This window comes from Stenella coeruleoalba, assembly GCF_951394435.1.
Source record: "Stenella coeruleoalba genome assembly, chromosome: 5".
Lineage (NCBI taxonomy): Eukaryota > Metazoa > Chordata > Mammalia > Artiodactyla > Delphinidae > Stenella > Stenella coeruleoalba.
This window is the reverse complement of record NC_137150.1, coordinates 138882676-138897969: the sequence shown is the minus strand read 5'-3', so window position 1 is coordinate 138897969 and position 15294 is coordinate 138882676. Positions and strand designations below refer to the sequence as shown.

Sequence of the window (15294 nt, the reverse complement as noted above, 5' to 3'; positions counted from 1 at the left end):
CGTGACCATGGTCCACTGCACGCCCCCTGCACCCTTAGGATGGAACTGTCACTAATGCCACACCCCACTTCCTAAGGACGAGAAGAGATACGTGGGGGAGACACAGCGAGGGAAAACACATAGAAGGATGTAGGAGAATGCGACCCCTCAAGGAGAACCCTGTGGGGATGTAAAGGATGCAGGAGAGTGGGATCCCTCAATGACAACACTGGGGGGATGCATTTGGCAGCCTCGTAGAGAGTCTTAGAGCATCTAGTGTTGTGTTTAAAACTCCAGCGGGTGGGCAGGTAGTTCTAGAGCATAATACTGTGAACTCCAGAGTCCTGCCTCACTGGGAAAGTTTTCACACTTCTCCTTGACCACTCCCCTCACTGCACAACAGGGACACTAGTACTGAAACCCAGCAGAATGCTACAGGGCCTTCCCAGAGACAGGCCTTCCCCTCCCCTATCCCTCTTGCCTCTTGTTTGTATAAAAACTTTAACCTCTTAGACCTTCCCTGAGTTCCAAATAGCAAATTTAACCAGAGAAGTGAGAAAATGCATTAAAAAAGGAAAACAGTCAAACAAGACAAAATAATAATAGTTTAGCCATAAAACAAAGTCAAGGACACTTAGCTCCTCCTCCAGGGCTACAGATAATATCCTGAGCCATATTCTTGAGCTGTTTTGCAGATACTGAAACCCCCACCAGGTGAAAGAAGTTAAGTGCATGCTGACCACAAGCACATAGACTCCAGACCAGTTGGAACCAGAAGGCTGATGATGTTAACTCCTGAAATACTACCCTGTTATCTCTCCACTAACTAACCAGAAGAATGTCCAAGAGCTGTTCATGAGCCCCATGACCCCCTCCCTCACACTGCCTTTTAAAGCCCTTCCCTGAAAGCTATCAGGGAGTCTGGGTCTTTTGAGCATTAGCTGCCTGTTTTCCTTGTTTGGTGCTTGGAATAAACGCTACACCTTCCTTCACCACAACCTCATGTCAGTAGACTGGCTTGGCCACGTGTTGCGCAAGTGGACCCAAGGTTGGTTAAAAGTACCACAGCAACTAGTTTTAAGAACCACATGAGACGATCCACATAAAGCCCTTAACATGACCCTCAAGCACTCAGTAAGCAGTCACTACTATGTGACGTACAACACAAACCAAGAAAATCATAGAGGAAAGTAAAATGTTTCCTTCAGACTTCTCACAACGTTCTACCTTTTGCTCACCAGATGCACTCTGACACTGGTTTTAACTGGAATGACAACTCCTAACTGGCCTTCCCCAAGGAGGGCATCAAGACCTCTCCAGCTCATGGGAACTCAGTCAGAAACACTCAAGATGGAGTGTGTTCTGCGCCTGAAGAACTCAAGAAATCTTTCGGCCATTTAGGACTGATTTTCTTATCACCCCAGAAGAGCGAATGGGTGGTCAGAGTTTTCCTAGACTTTCCCATGTTTGTAATAATAATTCAAAGTAGAACTTACAGAGCAATTGATAATCTCCAAGATTTCTCATCTGTTACCTCTTACATTTTAATGCTGAGGAAACCAAGACCAGCAACGCCTCAGGACCTGTGATCACAGTGGTGGGGCTGAGACACAAACTCAGTCCTTCCCACTCTGAATTTTCCCTCTTTCCCACTCTTTGCCCTCTGATCTCACTCAGAGATTATAGTAAAAAGACCCCCCAACAGCCCACACTCTTGGCAGCCACGCCTGCCACCATCAGTAAGACTACATGTTCCAGGGACTTCCCTGGCTGTCCAGTGGTTAAGATTTCACCTTCCAATGCAGGGTGTACAGGTTCAATCCCTGGTCGAGAGCTAAGATCCCACATGCCTCACGGCCGAAAAAACCAAAACATAAAACAGAAGCAATATGGTAACAAATTCAATAAAGACTTTAAAAATGGCCCACATCAAAAAAATCTTAAAAAAAAAAATAAGGACTACATGTTTCTATCACCTTCTGGAGCGATATGAACCTGCAGGTCTACCAGGCAGCCCCCATCCACACTGGGTGCCCCCAAATAACTGCAGCCCCTCTTTCCTTCCAATCTTATAAGGTCAAGTTGTAAAGCAGGTTCTAGAAGAATCTAATTACCACCTGAAAGACTTCTGGGAAGGAACCTCCCCACCAGACATGCATTAACACATTGACACTCACCTGAGTACCCAGAATGCACTGCAGGGATGGTGCCCACAGCAGGGCCAGGTCAATGGGAGAGAATGGGGTGTACAGTGTCTCTGAGACCTGTAAGACTGGGTCAACTAGGAGATCCCAGGCTCCAAAGAGGCAGAACTGAGGGAAGGTCAGAATTAACTAGGACTAATCCTGTTTGGGGGTAAACATGATCACTATTCTTTGTTTTGCCTCTGGGCATGATAGAAAGAGAGAGAAAGTATGACCCTTAATAACCACTCAAATTGGGTATTCTCCCTTACCCTTGGGCACATCTTTCTGATCCAAGGATCCCTCTGATCCGAGATTTTTAAAAAAGGGGAAAAAGGCTGAAGAAGGGAAGGCAGAAATGATTCCCCAGGGAAGCCACAGCCTCTGTGCCAACTTGGTTCTTTCCACGAGCCCTGAATTGTATCTTAAAAAAAAAGCTCAAAGGAAAGAAACAGCCAAATCTACACCCCGAGGAAGAAAAGACGAGACGTGTCCTCATACTCCACACTGTAATAACAGCATCTTTCCCATCTCGGACTCGGGTCCATGGGAGTAGGTTGAACACAGCCCATGGGTCTGGGTGCCGGGAGCACAGGGACGGTGAGACCAGGGCTTGCCCGGCCAGCTGCTCCGTCCAGGACACTCCAGCAGGATAAGCAAAGCATCTGAAACCCTGGTTCCATCACTTCCTGGTGCCGGGTAGGTTATTCACTCCAAAACACTGTTCACTCCAAGCCAGTCTTTAAATTCCCTGCAGACTGCACATGGGAGCAAGAATGCACCAGGTACAGACCTTACTGTGCAGCTCAGGAGGTGGGTGCTTGGGAGGGACCTGGACCAAATGGAAACGCTTCCACTTTGAACTTGGCCTTTAAATTAAACAGGCGGCATCAAATCCTAATCACTAAACTCCCCTGACGTCGTTGCCTGCGATCCTTGCTGCCACCATGAGTAAACACCCCTCCAGCTCTGCCTCGTGACTCAAGCTCTATCTCCGGTAACGTGAGGCCCCGGAATCTCACTGCTCTCTCACCTGCATCCTATCAGATGTGGTGTGTGTAACTTGCCCCACACAGGACAAATATGAGAAAATTGTAAATAAGACCTTTCATCAAACAGTCCGCTTTCCCCTTTGCTCTCCCTTTCACTTTGTAGAGCAAAGGGCCAAACCAGGGGCAGGGAACGATGAGTGTCCCCGCACCCACCTCGGCCACCAGCTACGGTGATCACCCAACACCGGGTCCTCCCTTGCAGGAGATGATCAACTTGCAAGATGCTCATTCATGCCAACACCCTCCAATTCCACATCCAGGGCTTCAGCCCCGCCCTCCCTTGCTTTCCTCCTGCCTTGCAAATCCCGCTCCACCAGGCATCTCCGTGTAAATGGCTGGCTGCCACCCAGGACTGAGAAGGTTCTCTTCTACTCATTGTGCCCTAACAGCTGCAAAACTGAAATCACTCACACGGTAGCATGTGGGCCAGCTGCCCGGCCCCTCCCAATCCTCTGCAGATAGATCCTAAACATAAGTACCATTCTTCTACAACTGCTTCTTCTCAGCTCCCTGGAGTAGCAGCCAGGCGTCTCCCTGGCGTGTGGGACACAGAGGGTCTGCACCCACTAACCCCTCTACTCTTCCACTTACTTCTTCTCCAGCTTCCCTCCTGCACCTGTAGACCCCTCACCTTCTCCCATCCCTTACTTAACATTGGAAATGAACAGACAAGCAGACAATTAAAAGCAGAAGGGATAAAGGGAAATAAAGCAGAGGGCAGTAGAAGGGAAGTGCCCAGGTAAGACAGCTCCGATGGAGAAAATGGTAGTCAAAACACATCGGGGGCTGGGAGCATCAGAAGGAAACTGGCAAGTGAGGGAGGGGGTCCCGAGGTGTATCAGAGCTGCCCCCCATGTCCTGCTGACCATAGCAGGAGGTGCCATCACCACCGCTGTGCCTCCGCCATCACCCAAGACTGCGCTGTCCACGGGGCAGCCAGATGGGTCTTCTCAACATGCCTATGTGACCAGGTACCCTTTCCAACCTCCCACCCCAACACCCCAGACTTCGTTTAAAATATTTCCATCCTTTAGGATACAGACCAGATCACCCTTAACACTACCATACCTTAAGACCCTTCTTAGTCTCACATCAACGTCCTCTCCAACTTCATTTTGCCCCAAACTCCGCCCACCAGACCATCTTCAATTTATCCAACTCACCAACTCTTTCTGGCCCCAGGGCCTTTGCACAGGCAGTGACTGCCTGAAGAACTAGTCTCGCTTACTCCTCAGCTCCCAGCCAAGTCGTCTCCTCCTCAGGAAGCCTTCCCAGACCACCCTGTGCAGGTCAAATTAGCCATAACAGACTTTCGGATGAGTGAAGCAATTGTCATGGTGGTGATTTTGTATTGATTTTTCTATCAATTGATGTCTAAGCTCTTTGTTAGCAGAGACTGCGCCTGGTTTTGCTCATCCCAGTGTCTGCGCCTAAATGGCATGTAAGAAGATCCCAGTGAATATTCACCGAGTGAACAAATAACCCATCACGCTAGGAGCAAGGTGGACAGGCGAGGGCTGGCAGGAGTCCTCTGGGGGCACGTGGAGGTTGTCCTCAGCTATTCAAAGCCATTGGGGGTGTCTCTACCCGACACTTTCCATGATGAAGCATCCTAGGAGTTCAGGCTTTTGCAATGGACCCCATCCCCCAAAGGGCTCTAGGATTACCCATAATCCTCTCCCCTCCTGGAATAGCTATCTCCAGACCTCAACCCAAGCCATCCCTGCCTTCAAAACAGTACTTCAGGAAAAATAGCTCAGAAAAATTGTAGACGCAGAGTTCATCAGTTTCCCGCTAAGCTGCCGGAAGAGATTTTTACCGCCGTGGCTGAGACAGCCACGTTGGAGCCATATCCCTAAAAGGTGTGCCGAGCCTGGTTTGCTAACCGCATGAGTCCCTACACAAGCAGGGAAAATGTTTTCCTCTCCACCCTGCAAACAAATGCTTATCAAGCACCTACTAAACACTTAGCACCACGTACTAGAAGGCACGGGCTTCCAGACATCTTTGCACCTAAATGCATGTTAACACCACAGCCTGGTTCCCTTGTCTTAACGTGTAAACACACCCAAAACCAAACTTTGTAAGACAGTCCTGACTGCACATCACACACTCTGATCATTCCTATACTATTTTATTCTGTTTTATTTTTTCAAGCTGTCGTGGATGGAGTTAAAAAAAAAGAAAAAAAACTATTATCTAGCCGTCTGAAACAGAGTTTATAGGTGTGTCAAGTATAAAGCAAGCACAACTTATCTACGCAACTAAAAGTCACTTTGAGGGAGGGGGAGGGGATGAAGAAAGCATTTGTGAAGTGTTCTTGGGCTCATCGTTGAGACACAAAGGTGCTCAGTTTGTAAAATTTCATCAAGCTGTACCTTTATGACGTGCACTTTTCTGTATGTATATTATTCTTCAATACAGCGCCTTAAAATCCCTGAAGTAAGAATACCCTGAGGACTTTAAAACCTAGCTAGGAAAACAAGACAAACACACCAGACAGAAGCCATGAAATCAAGACAAGACATAGTCAAAAGAAAGCTGGCATACAAACTCCTGTTACCCTAAGCACCCGGGGGTCTGCACACTCCATCTCCTGCAACGCGGAATCTGAGCCAGAGACCCTGGCCTGGGGCACCTGGAATCTATTCCCACTGATACTCTGGGAAAGTTCCAGGATGAGGAGGGACTGTCGGGAGGACTGGGAAGTCTCACAGGCAATGGGCCCCTCACTCTGCCAACAATGGGAGATGTGGGGTTATCACCCAGAAAACTGCAAGGCCAGGAAGGCTTCAGGGAGGAGGTGACGCCCAAGTCAGGTCTTCCTCGAAGACTAGGTAGAAATGGAAGGGGAGAATATCCAGGCGGGGGAATGGGATGCTTCAATAAGAGCAATGAACTTGGGAAGGTACCCAAGCAGGGACCCCTGGAGGAGGACTGGTGGGCTCCTGCACACCTGAAGGACCCTTCCGGAGTGAGGTCGGCGCAGCAGGAAATGGAGGGGGTGGGGTGGAGGGGACCCAACAGGAAGAGCCTAAGGCAGAACCTGCTGGCAGCCACGCGCCCCCGTGGCCTCCTCCGAGCCCCTCCCGCCCACTCCGGGTGGATGCCCGGGAGCGTGTCAGCCAGCTCCGCGGTCCCTACCTGCCAGCCCAGCCAGGACGACCAGCGCGGCCAGGATGCCTCGGCAGCGGCCCGCATCTCGCATGTTCCTCCACACCTGGGAAAGCAAAGCGGGCAGGTCACAGCCTGTCTCCATCCAGAGGCGCATGGGGACCCTCCCAGCTCGTGTGTTTCCCTGGAGAGATAAGTCAGCCTGGCCAGTGGCACCAGCCTCATCTTGGAACTTGTTAGAAAAGCAAATTCTCGGGCCCACCCCAGACCTGCTGGATTAGAAGCTTTGGGGGGCAAGCTCAGAAATCTGCCTGAAGTTAAACATTGTACAGATTCCTGTAGATGCTCCCATGTGAGAATCAGTATATTCAACGATCTTCCTCCCAAGCCCATGTATAAGTCGTGGGAAGCACGTGCTGTACCACGACCACAGAATCACTAACCGAAAGGTCTGAGCGTGGGCATACTGCTACTCACTTCAATCGGGATGCTTTAATCATTGAGAAAAAAAAAATCCTACTCACAACAAGTGTACATTAGCAAAGGGGAAGACAGACAGCAAAAGGAGGGACTAGATCACAAGCTTATTAAGTGGTAAGAGGTATGGAGACAAATAGAAGAGAGCAGTGTGTGTGAGGGGATGTGTGTTTGGTGGGCTGGCTGGTGCTTCGAATGCAAAGGTCAAAGAAAGGCCCCCAGGAAGGTGCCCAGTGAACAGGGAAGGCGGTGAGGCGACCGGCACACGGGTATGTACAGAAGAGCTTCCCAGGCAAAACAGCAGGTGCAAAGACCCTGGGGTGGGACCGTGCCTGGCACATTTGGGGAACCGTAGAGGGGGCTCTGGGGCTGGGACAGGAGAGAGGTCAGGGTAGACCAAGTAAGGCCCCTTGGTAGCACCCAGGGATCCTGTCATGTTCATCTCTCGGCCCTTCCTTTGTTCTTTGATAACCCTCTGGCTCGCTCTCCATCCCTGCATTTTTTTTCCTTCTCCTTGGGACAGGCCTATCCAGGGAGGCCACCAGCACTGCTTAGAGCACGTAAGTTAAATCTCCCACTGAACATATCATGAACTGTCTACAAAAACACCGGCTCCTCCACCCAGGAAGGGGTTTCTTTATTTCACACATCCTTAGCACAGAGACCCGAGCTGCGGGGAGTTTTCACTTTGGCTTTGGCCTCCACGTGGATTTCACAGCTCCCCCCAAATCAGGGGGCAGCAGGTTCCCTAAGCGAGCCCGCGCAGGATTCTGCGATGAGCTGCCACACACCCCCGGGCTCCATATTGCCGTCTCTAACAGGACATAGGCCACCACAACCCACAAGCTGAAATACAATAACTGAAATAGACACAGGTAAGAGCTGCCTCGCCTGCTCCCTCAGAGAGCACCTCATACAAGCTGCTGAATCAAATAGAGTGGGGGTGAGGGAGCGGAGATGCCCGGCCCGTGACCCCACTTTACATGTAAGTGCAGCACGGGGTGCTCACAGCTCACAAGCAGGAACGTGGGGTTTCCATCCCCGTTTTCTGATGTCTTTGGAAAGCAAAATTCAGCCTGTATAGTAAACCATAACTGCTCGTGTGTGTAATATAAGGGTCCCAGCATCTGTGCTGCAGGACCTTCCCACCAAGCAACTCAGCTCCTGACATCATCTAAAAAAGACTCAGTAAATCCCTACAAATACGCCTTGATACCAAGCTGTCCAGCAGCTGAACACAAACCAAACTGAAATCATGGCCTTCCCAGATGGATCCAAGATCCCAAATTACCAAGCGCCAAATAAACCATTTACTAATTTTCAAGGTTCGATGAACACAAGTGGACCAGTCAATCGCTCTACGAGTCACCTAGAAATCTAGGCTCAAGAGGAGGATGGAGGAGAGATTGAGCTGCCGAGTTATAAAAATCACACATTTTCCTGAAAGCAATAAATGTGAAGTGCGGACCCAGCATTACTGAAACTGCAGCATAAGCTCAAGGTCCACTAGGAAAGGCTTCTAGTCACTGATTGTCTAGTGAGCCAGGCTGCAGACTAGCACCAGATGACTTAACTCGCTTATTCTCTGTGTGACAGAACGAGTCCATTTCTAAGAGCCCAGCAGAACCCCCCGGGCGGGGGCACGTAGGAACACCCTGAGTGCTACAGGAACCCAGACGTGGATCTTGAGGGGACAGTATTTTTTGAAGGGTATGTACAGGAAGGAACTGTCACCAAATTGATTCTAAGTTGTAATTGAACTCCGACAGTTTGCTTTAATTAAAGGAAGGCTTTGCCAGGTAATTTGCAAGTTCATATCTCTATGGAGTAGTTTGAGACTTTACTTCTCATTCATTTTGTTACAGAAGACTTGGATTATCTACTTTTAGTTGAAAAACTGCAAAGTCTTTCAAAAATCTTAAATCTTACTAAATTGCATTGAAGCAGAAACAGAGTTACAGATGTAGAAAATAAACGTATGGCTACCTGGGGGGAGAGATAAATTGGGAGATTGGGATAGACATATACACACTACCATATATAAAATAGATAACTAATAGGGACCTACTGTATAGCTCAGGGAGCTCTACTCAATACTCTGTAATGACCTATACGGGAAAAGAATCTTAAAAAGAGTGGATATCTGTATATGTATAACAGATTCACTTTGCTGTACACCTGAAACTAACACAACATATCAAAATATTTTTGAAAATTGCATCAAGACAGGATTTAAATCACAACCACTTCCTACTGCCCAGGCAAGGCAGAAACACTCAGGAGACCCGTCTGCACCCACCAAGCCGGTTATCTCAGGAAGAAAGTTGCCAGATGAGATCATTTCACTTATTTACCCCCACACGCAAACCCTTATGTCTGCGTTTTTGGAAAAAGCTTGAAATCATAAAATCCAGAGGCTGCAGACATCCTGTTTTTAGGCATCAGCATAAACCCTAAACCCCAAAACAGGTAGGACAGGAGGGAATTTAAATGCACACAAGGGGCTCTCCACAAACCTCTATGTGCACATACAAAGGCACCAGGGTCCCTCCTCCACCCCAGTACCCCAGCTCTGGGCGCCCCCGTATTTGGAGGCGTCTTGGCCCTGCCTGCCAGGCGTGGGGAGTCTTAGAACTTCCAGAGGTTTAGAGCAATTTCCTTTCCGTCAGGCCTCTCATTGGGGAAGAATAAATGGCATTTAAAGTCTGTCCAGTCAATAACGGGAGTGCCAGGAATTTCCCAGCCTTTGAATCCAGACCTTCCAAATTCCAGCGAGTCTCGGCTTTCAACACACTCGGAGAACAGCTCCCTGTGAAGCTTGATTAGAAACCATCTCAAATTCCTAAGCTCGCAGAGCAGCCCGATCTTTCAATTTTTAACTCTGTGGAATTTGGGAAACAGATACGTGTTGGATTGTCCAGCACTTCCCCCTCCACCCCCACCCCAGACCAGCAAGCGGCCTGCCAGGGGCTGAGTACCGGCTCCCCAGGAGGAAGCGGATACCTGCGGGGAGTCCTTTGGCCACACACCAGGCCCACGCGGTGTCTCACCTGTGACAGGGTGATCTGCCCGTTGGGGCTTCAGCGAAGGTACTGCGGTCCCCAAAGGCCCCTCTCCTGCCTCTCAGCTCTCCCCACAGAAAAGCAGGAACAAATCTCTCGGCCACGGAGAATCCGGACCGCTCTCACCTGTAACCAGGAAGTCGCTCACGTCACAGGCCGGGCTGTGCACCAGGGCCCTGGAGCTGCAGACTCCCCATTAATCATCAGCCAGCCCCGGGTCCGGCCAGGCTGACCACGTCCTGCCTCAGGGCCAAGGCTGCCCTCGCACTTGGCCTCCACCCCCTGTTCCTGCCCCAAGCCTTTCTTGTGTCCTGCAGGAGGCCAGTGGGAGGCTGGCGGCCCCCTCCTGCCCTTGGACGTGGACGTGGCCGGCCACCGGCCAACCTTGCTCCTTGAGCTCCGGGACAGGCCCGGAGCTGGCAAAGCGGGTTTCTTCTCGCAGCCCGGCCCCTCCACATCCACAAGAACAGGTTCTTTTGTGAAAGAAAAAAAAAAAAGTCCTGAGAGTGACGTCCTCTGGAACGGGGCCAGCTTTAGAAGTCAAGTCCAGTTTCCTGTGGAGCATTTGCAGGAGAACTGCTAAGAGGTTTTCTGCAGACATCCCAGACCCCACTCCCAGCCCCTGGCAAGCGAACTGAGGAACTTGGCTTTTCAGAGCATTGAGAATTCCTGGGAAAAACCATCCCCCCAAATCCCGAAGCAGCAGTGTACTGAATTGTCTGCTCTCTTACAGTTGTTTTTGAGTATCTGGTTGGTCTCCCCCATCACATTCTAATCCTGTCGTGGGACTCAGGGTCAAGGGCATCTGCACAGAAGAGGTGACAACAGAAGGTATGGGTCATATACTTAGAGTAAGACCCTGAAGCGAATAGATAGGGGAAATGCTGTGTCTTCCAGTTGAAGGGGATCAGAACATGCCACCCCAAGACATGTCACTTTGGCATAAAGATTATTTTTAAGCTGAAGACATTTGAGAGTCAACAGATGCAAAAAAAGAAAAAAGGAAATAAAGAAAAAAAGCTTTCTCAGAGCTTCCCTTTTCTGACTAAAAGCAGGACCTCCTGGGAAATAAGGCTGCCATAATTTCTTCCCCTAAAATACCTTTTCTCACCCCCTCCCTTTCTCCTACTAAATTAGCTACGTCAGTCTTTAACCATTCAATGAGCCAGTTACTTCCTTTGTTGGCTCCCATATGCACACAATAAACCTTTTTCTCCTAGTCACCTTTCTTTTGTCAGTTTAATTCACAGGTCTCAGTAAAGGAACATAAGAGGGTAGAGGAAAAGGTTTTTTCCCCTCCCTACCAGGCTCTGGTGCTAGGAGCTGGTCAGAAAAATGGTGAACAAGCAGATAGACTTAGAGAGTCGATATGTTTGTCAAATAATCTCACAAATATACACAGGGTTATAGCATCTTATTTAGGCGCTGTGTCCCGAAGGCCTAACATACTTGAAAACTCAAATAATTCCAGGGCAGTGAGTCACAGGAATAAAAATTGAAGGCCAGGGTCACTCATGTTTGCCCTAATGTGCTTTTTAAATATTTTTTGGCTCCATTCCTTCCTGACATTTAGAATTTCATTCACCAGTTCTGCGAACTGGCCTTCGGAGCACAGTACAAGCCAAGGTTTCCGGCCCTACCCTCAGCCTCAGCAGTACTGCTGGAGAATATCATTAGAGCTTCTAGAAAAATTTAAGGTATAATAACAAAGGGGAGGGGAAAAACAAGCTTTACCCTCCTCAGTCTGTGGCTGGGACGCTGGAAATTAAACTGACAAAGACAGATTAACAAGAGGAAAGCAAGAATTTATTAACACATGCAGTACAAATACAGGCAGAGGAAACTCATTGCCGGGTAGCTCAAAGGGGCGGTTAGGACTTGGGCTTACCTAGTGTCTAACAAGAAAATAAATTTTAGAGAAGTGACAAGGAAAGGAAAAGGAGTTGAGGCTTTTGGGGCGGCCACCTGTGGGAAGGTGAGTACATGGGTGAGACTAATGGAAGGTAAGTGTTGTGTTGATAAGCTTTGTTTGTGTTGATTCTGATAAAAGTCTCCAGTATTAAGATCCCTTTGCCCTTCATGGTACAAAAGAGTGGAGGGTGGAGAGTTTGGTGTCTGCTGTTTCTCACTCATCTTCAACTTAAAAGAATGCATATGCCAAAGTGGAATATTTTGGGGTGGTATGTTCTGATTCCCCACAAGTGCCAAAAGCACTGTCAGCAATTCCACCGAAGATGCGCGGTCTCCTCGGCGTATTCCTATCTACCAGTTACTGAGAGGTTCCCCCAGGACAAGAGTGGAAACACTACTGACAGGTCACTGGAAATGCAGCTCAAACTGTGTGGTCCTGACGGATTATTTTTTTTCTTTTTTTTTTTTTAATTTGGGACATTTGCATTATTTCAAAGTTTGAACATAAAGAGAGATTTTACTAATATTTTTAGCCTGTGCTATTTTAAAACTGTAAAATTCAAATTTACATAAAACATATTCACCCTGTAATTCCTATTGCAGTAAAATCTCTGAAGGAACTCTGATGAAGGTTGGGGTGAGGAGGGAGTTTCCCTGAGGAAACTGGGTTTGAGCTCAGATTGGAGTGAGAGGATGTCAGTAGTGAATTGGGCAGGAAGGTGGAGGGCGCAGAGGACCACTCCTGGAGCAGAGGGAACAATGTGCATCTGGGCAGCAGGATGGATGGCAGGAGACTTGGTACCGTGAGGATGTTAAAGAGGCTCATGGGACCTGAATGCAGTTAGCTGGGGGGCCAGGGGGGCCTCGGATGAGCCCAGAGGGGAGGCAGGGTCCAGACCAAGGGTTCAGACAAGAGGTTGGTCTTGATCTTCTAATATAGAAAGAAACATCAGGAAAACTGATGAAAACTTTGAAATGGGCAAAAAAGATTCTGGGGTTATCTGATTTAATAGGACCTGAGCTGCCTTTGAGGTGTTGAAAACTCTCTTAAGTTTGGGATGGTAGATTTTATGTGTCAACTTGACAGGCCATGGAGCACCCAGATAGCTGGTTAAACATTATTTCTGGGTGTGTTTATGAAAACATCTCCAGAAGAGGTTGGCATTTGAATCAGTAGACTGAGTAAAGCAGATTCCTTGCCAATGTGAGTGGGCCTTATCTAATCTACTGAGTGTCTGAAAAGAACAGAAAGTGGAGGAACGGTGAATTTGCTCTCTGCCTGACTGTTCAGCTGGGACATTGGTCATCTCCTGCCCTCAGACACTGGCATTCCTGGTTCTCAGATCTTTGGAGTCAAACTGGAACTTAGGCCATCGGTCCTTCAGTTCTCAGGGCTTCAGACTTGGACTGAACTACACCACCAGCTCTCCTGGGCCTCCGCCCTGCAGACAGAGGATCATGGGATTCTTCAGCCTCCATAACCACATGGGCCAATTTCTCATAATTAATTAACAAATAAATAAATAAATAACCTATTGGTTCTGTTTCTGCCTAACACTGACTAATACAAAGTTGTAAGAAACTGACAGTAATATAAATGATTCTAGTCTGTAGAAATGTCGATGACCTTTGGCAAAAATGCAGTTGATTTTTGCCCTACAGATATTGACTAGTTTTGCATCTATTTGTAAATTTTTTAACATTCTTGATGGTACATAGATATGTGTCCCTTGAATTGTCCATTCAGTCTGTTGTAACGTCTTGCTGGTTCCCTCATTAATTAGTGAGTTAAATAAAATCTGGGACACATGTTTCTTTTAGATTTGTATGAGAGCCGTGATTTTAGAGCTTTTAAAAGGAGCCCTCTGCAGAATTTAAGTGAATGAGTGGCATGATCTCTATAGAATATTTTTTAAATATTAAAAGTAATAGGTTGAATCATGAAAGTGTTACCAAGTCCAGGCTCATACCACTCACCACACAACAGGCCAATAAATCAAGGGATGAGGTGTTGGGGCAAGAATAGCAACTTTATTCAGAAAGGCAGCAGACTGAGATGAAGGTGGACTAGCGTCCCAAAGAACCATCTTCCCCGAGTTAGAACTCAGGCTGCTTTTGTACTAAAAGGGGGTGGGAGGTGGGGATGGTTGCTGCAGACTTCTTGAGAATCCTTTGTTCTTGCAGCTGTCCACATGGGTCTGGTCACAATGTTCCTATAAAGCTCCCACAAGACAAATGCTATTCTCTGTTCTGCAATTTTTATCTCTATATGAATGGGAAAGGGTTATACCTTTAAAGGTCAGAGCCTTGAGAATGGACTACCCTATATATTTCAGGCTATAGGCAACATTCTTTTAGTGATTAACTTGTAACAAAAGCAATAGAATACAAAGGTTAAAGAAACATATCCAATACGCAGTCAGATACATTCTTCCCTGTTAGAAAAGTGCCCACATTAAACTGTTTTTCACTTACATAGACAGCAATTTCATATTAGGCTCAATCTACTATAAAGAAGAAAATAAAACCCATGTGAAAGTATCACCCCTAGATAAGCATTATGAATTTTTAATACATAGCTTCTGTTGTTTTCCTCATTATAAGTGATACATATTAACTATGGAAAAATTAGAAGATTCAGGTAAGCAGAAAAGGAGGAAAATTTTAAAAGATTTCTCTTAAGCCCAACATGCAAAGACAAGCAGTTAGTAGCATGGCATATATCTGTTTAAAAAATATTCTTATATGATCTACTGTTTAGGAACCAGATTTTATTTACTTAATATATTGTAAGCCTCTGCCCCCAGTCAGTAAACACTCACATTATTTTTAATGGCTAAGCAAAATTCCATCAAAGGAAGGTGCATCACTTATCTAAGCATATTCCTGCTGTTGGGTGTCACATGACTGGCACATTTTATCACAGTGGTGAACATCGTCATGGCTGGATCAGAGCATAAACACCTAGTGATTTCCCTAGGATCAGGTCTGAAAAATGCAATTTTTACTACGGAGACAGTAAAAAGTTCAGTGACTGCTAGGGGTGGGAGGATAAATAGGCAGAGAAGAGAGTATATTTAGGGCAGTGAAAATACTATGCATGATACTGTTAGGGGAAATGCATGTCATTATACGTTTGCAAAAACCCATAGAATGTACAACACCAAGAGTGAACTCTAAAGTCAGCTATGGACTCTGAATGGTTGTGATGTTTCAATGCAGATTCACCAATTGCAACAAATGTTCCCCTCTGGTGAGGGATTGATAGCGGGGAGGCTCTACACAGAGGCTGGGGAGAGCTGCTGGGCAGGGGATATACCCTCTGAATCTGCTGCTTAAGTCTGCTCTGAACCCAAAACTGCTCTAAAAGATAAAGTGGGTTTTTTTCTCTCTTTTTTTTTTTTTTTTTTAATGCAATCCCTGGGTCAGAAGACATGCACATCTCAGGAAGTCTGAAACATTCCGGATTAGCAAGAGGCTCTCCAAGATAATTATATTGTCCCTAGCAGCTAATGT

The 15294-nt window shown here is 47.3% G+C and overlaps 1 protein-coding gene across 1 annotated transcript in view; it reads right to left on the bottom strand.

The window, feature by feature from the left end:
- Positions 1–10305, bottom strand: part of IGSF5 (immunoglobulin superfamily member 5) — a 43082-nt gene extending 32777 nt beyond the window's left edge. Inside the window, exons 1-2 of the mRNA XM_079922762.1 lie at positions 9856–10305; positions 6359–6434 (exon numbers count right to left, since the gene is read on the bottom strand). Coding sequence (XP_079778888.1) covers positions 6359–6422 — 64 coding nt within the window. The 5' untranslated portion in view covers positions 6423–6434; positions 9856–10305. The remainder of the gene's footprint in view (positions 1–6358; positions 6435–9855) is intronic.
- Between the last annotated feature and the right edge of the window lie 4989 nt (positions 10306–15294).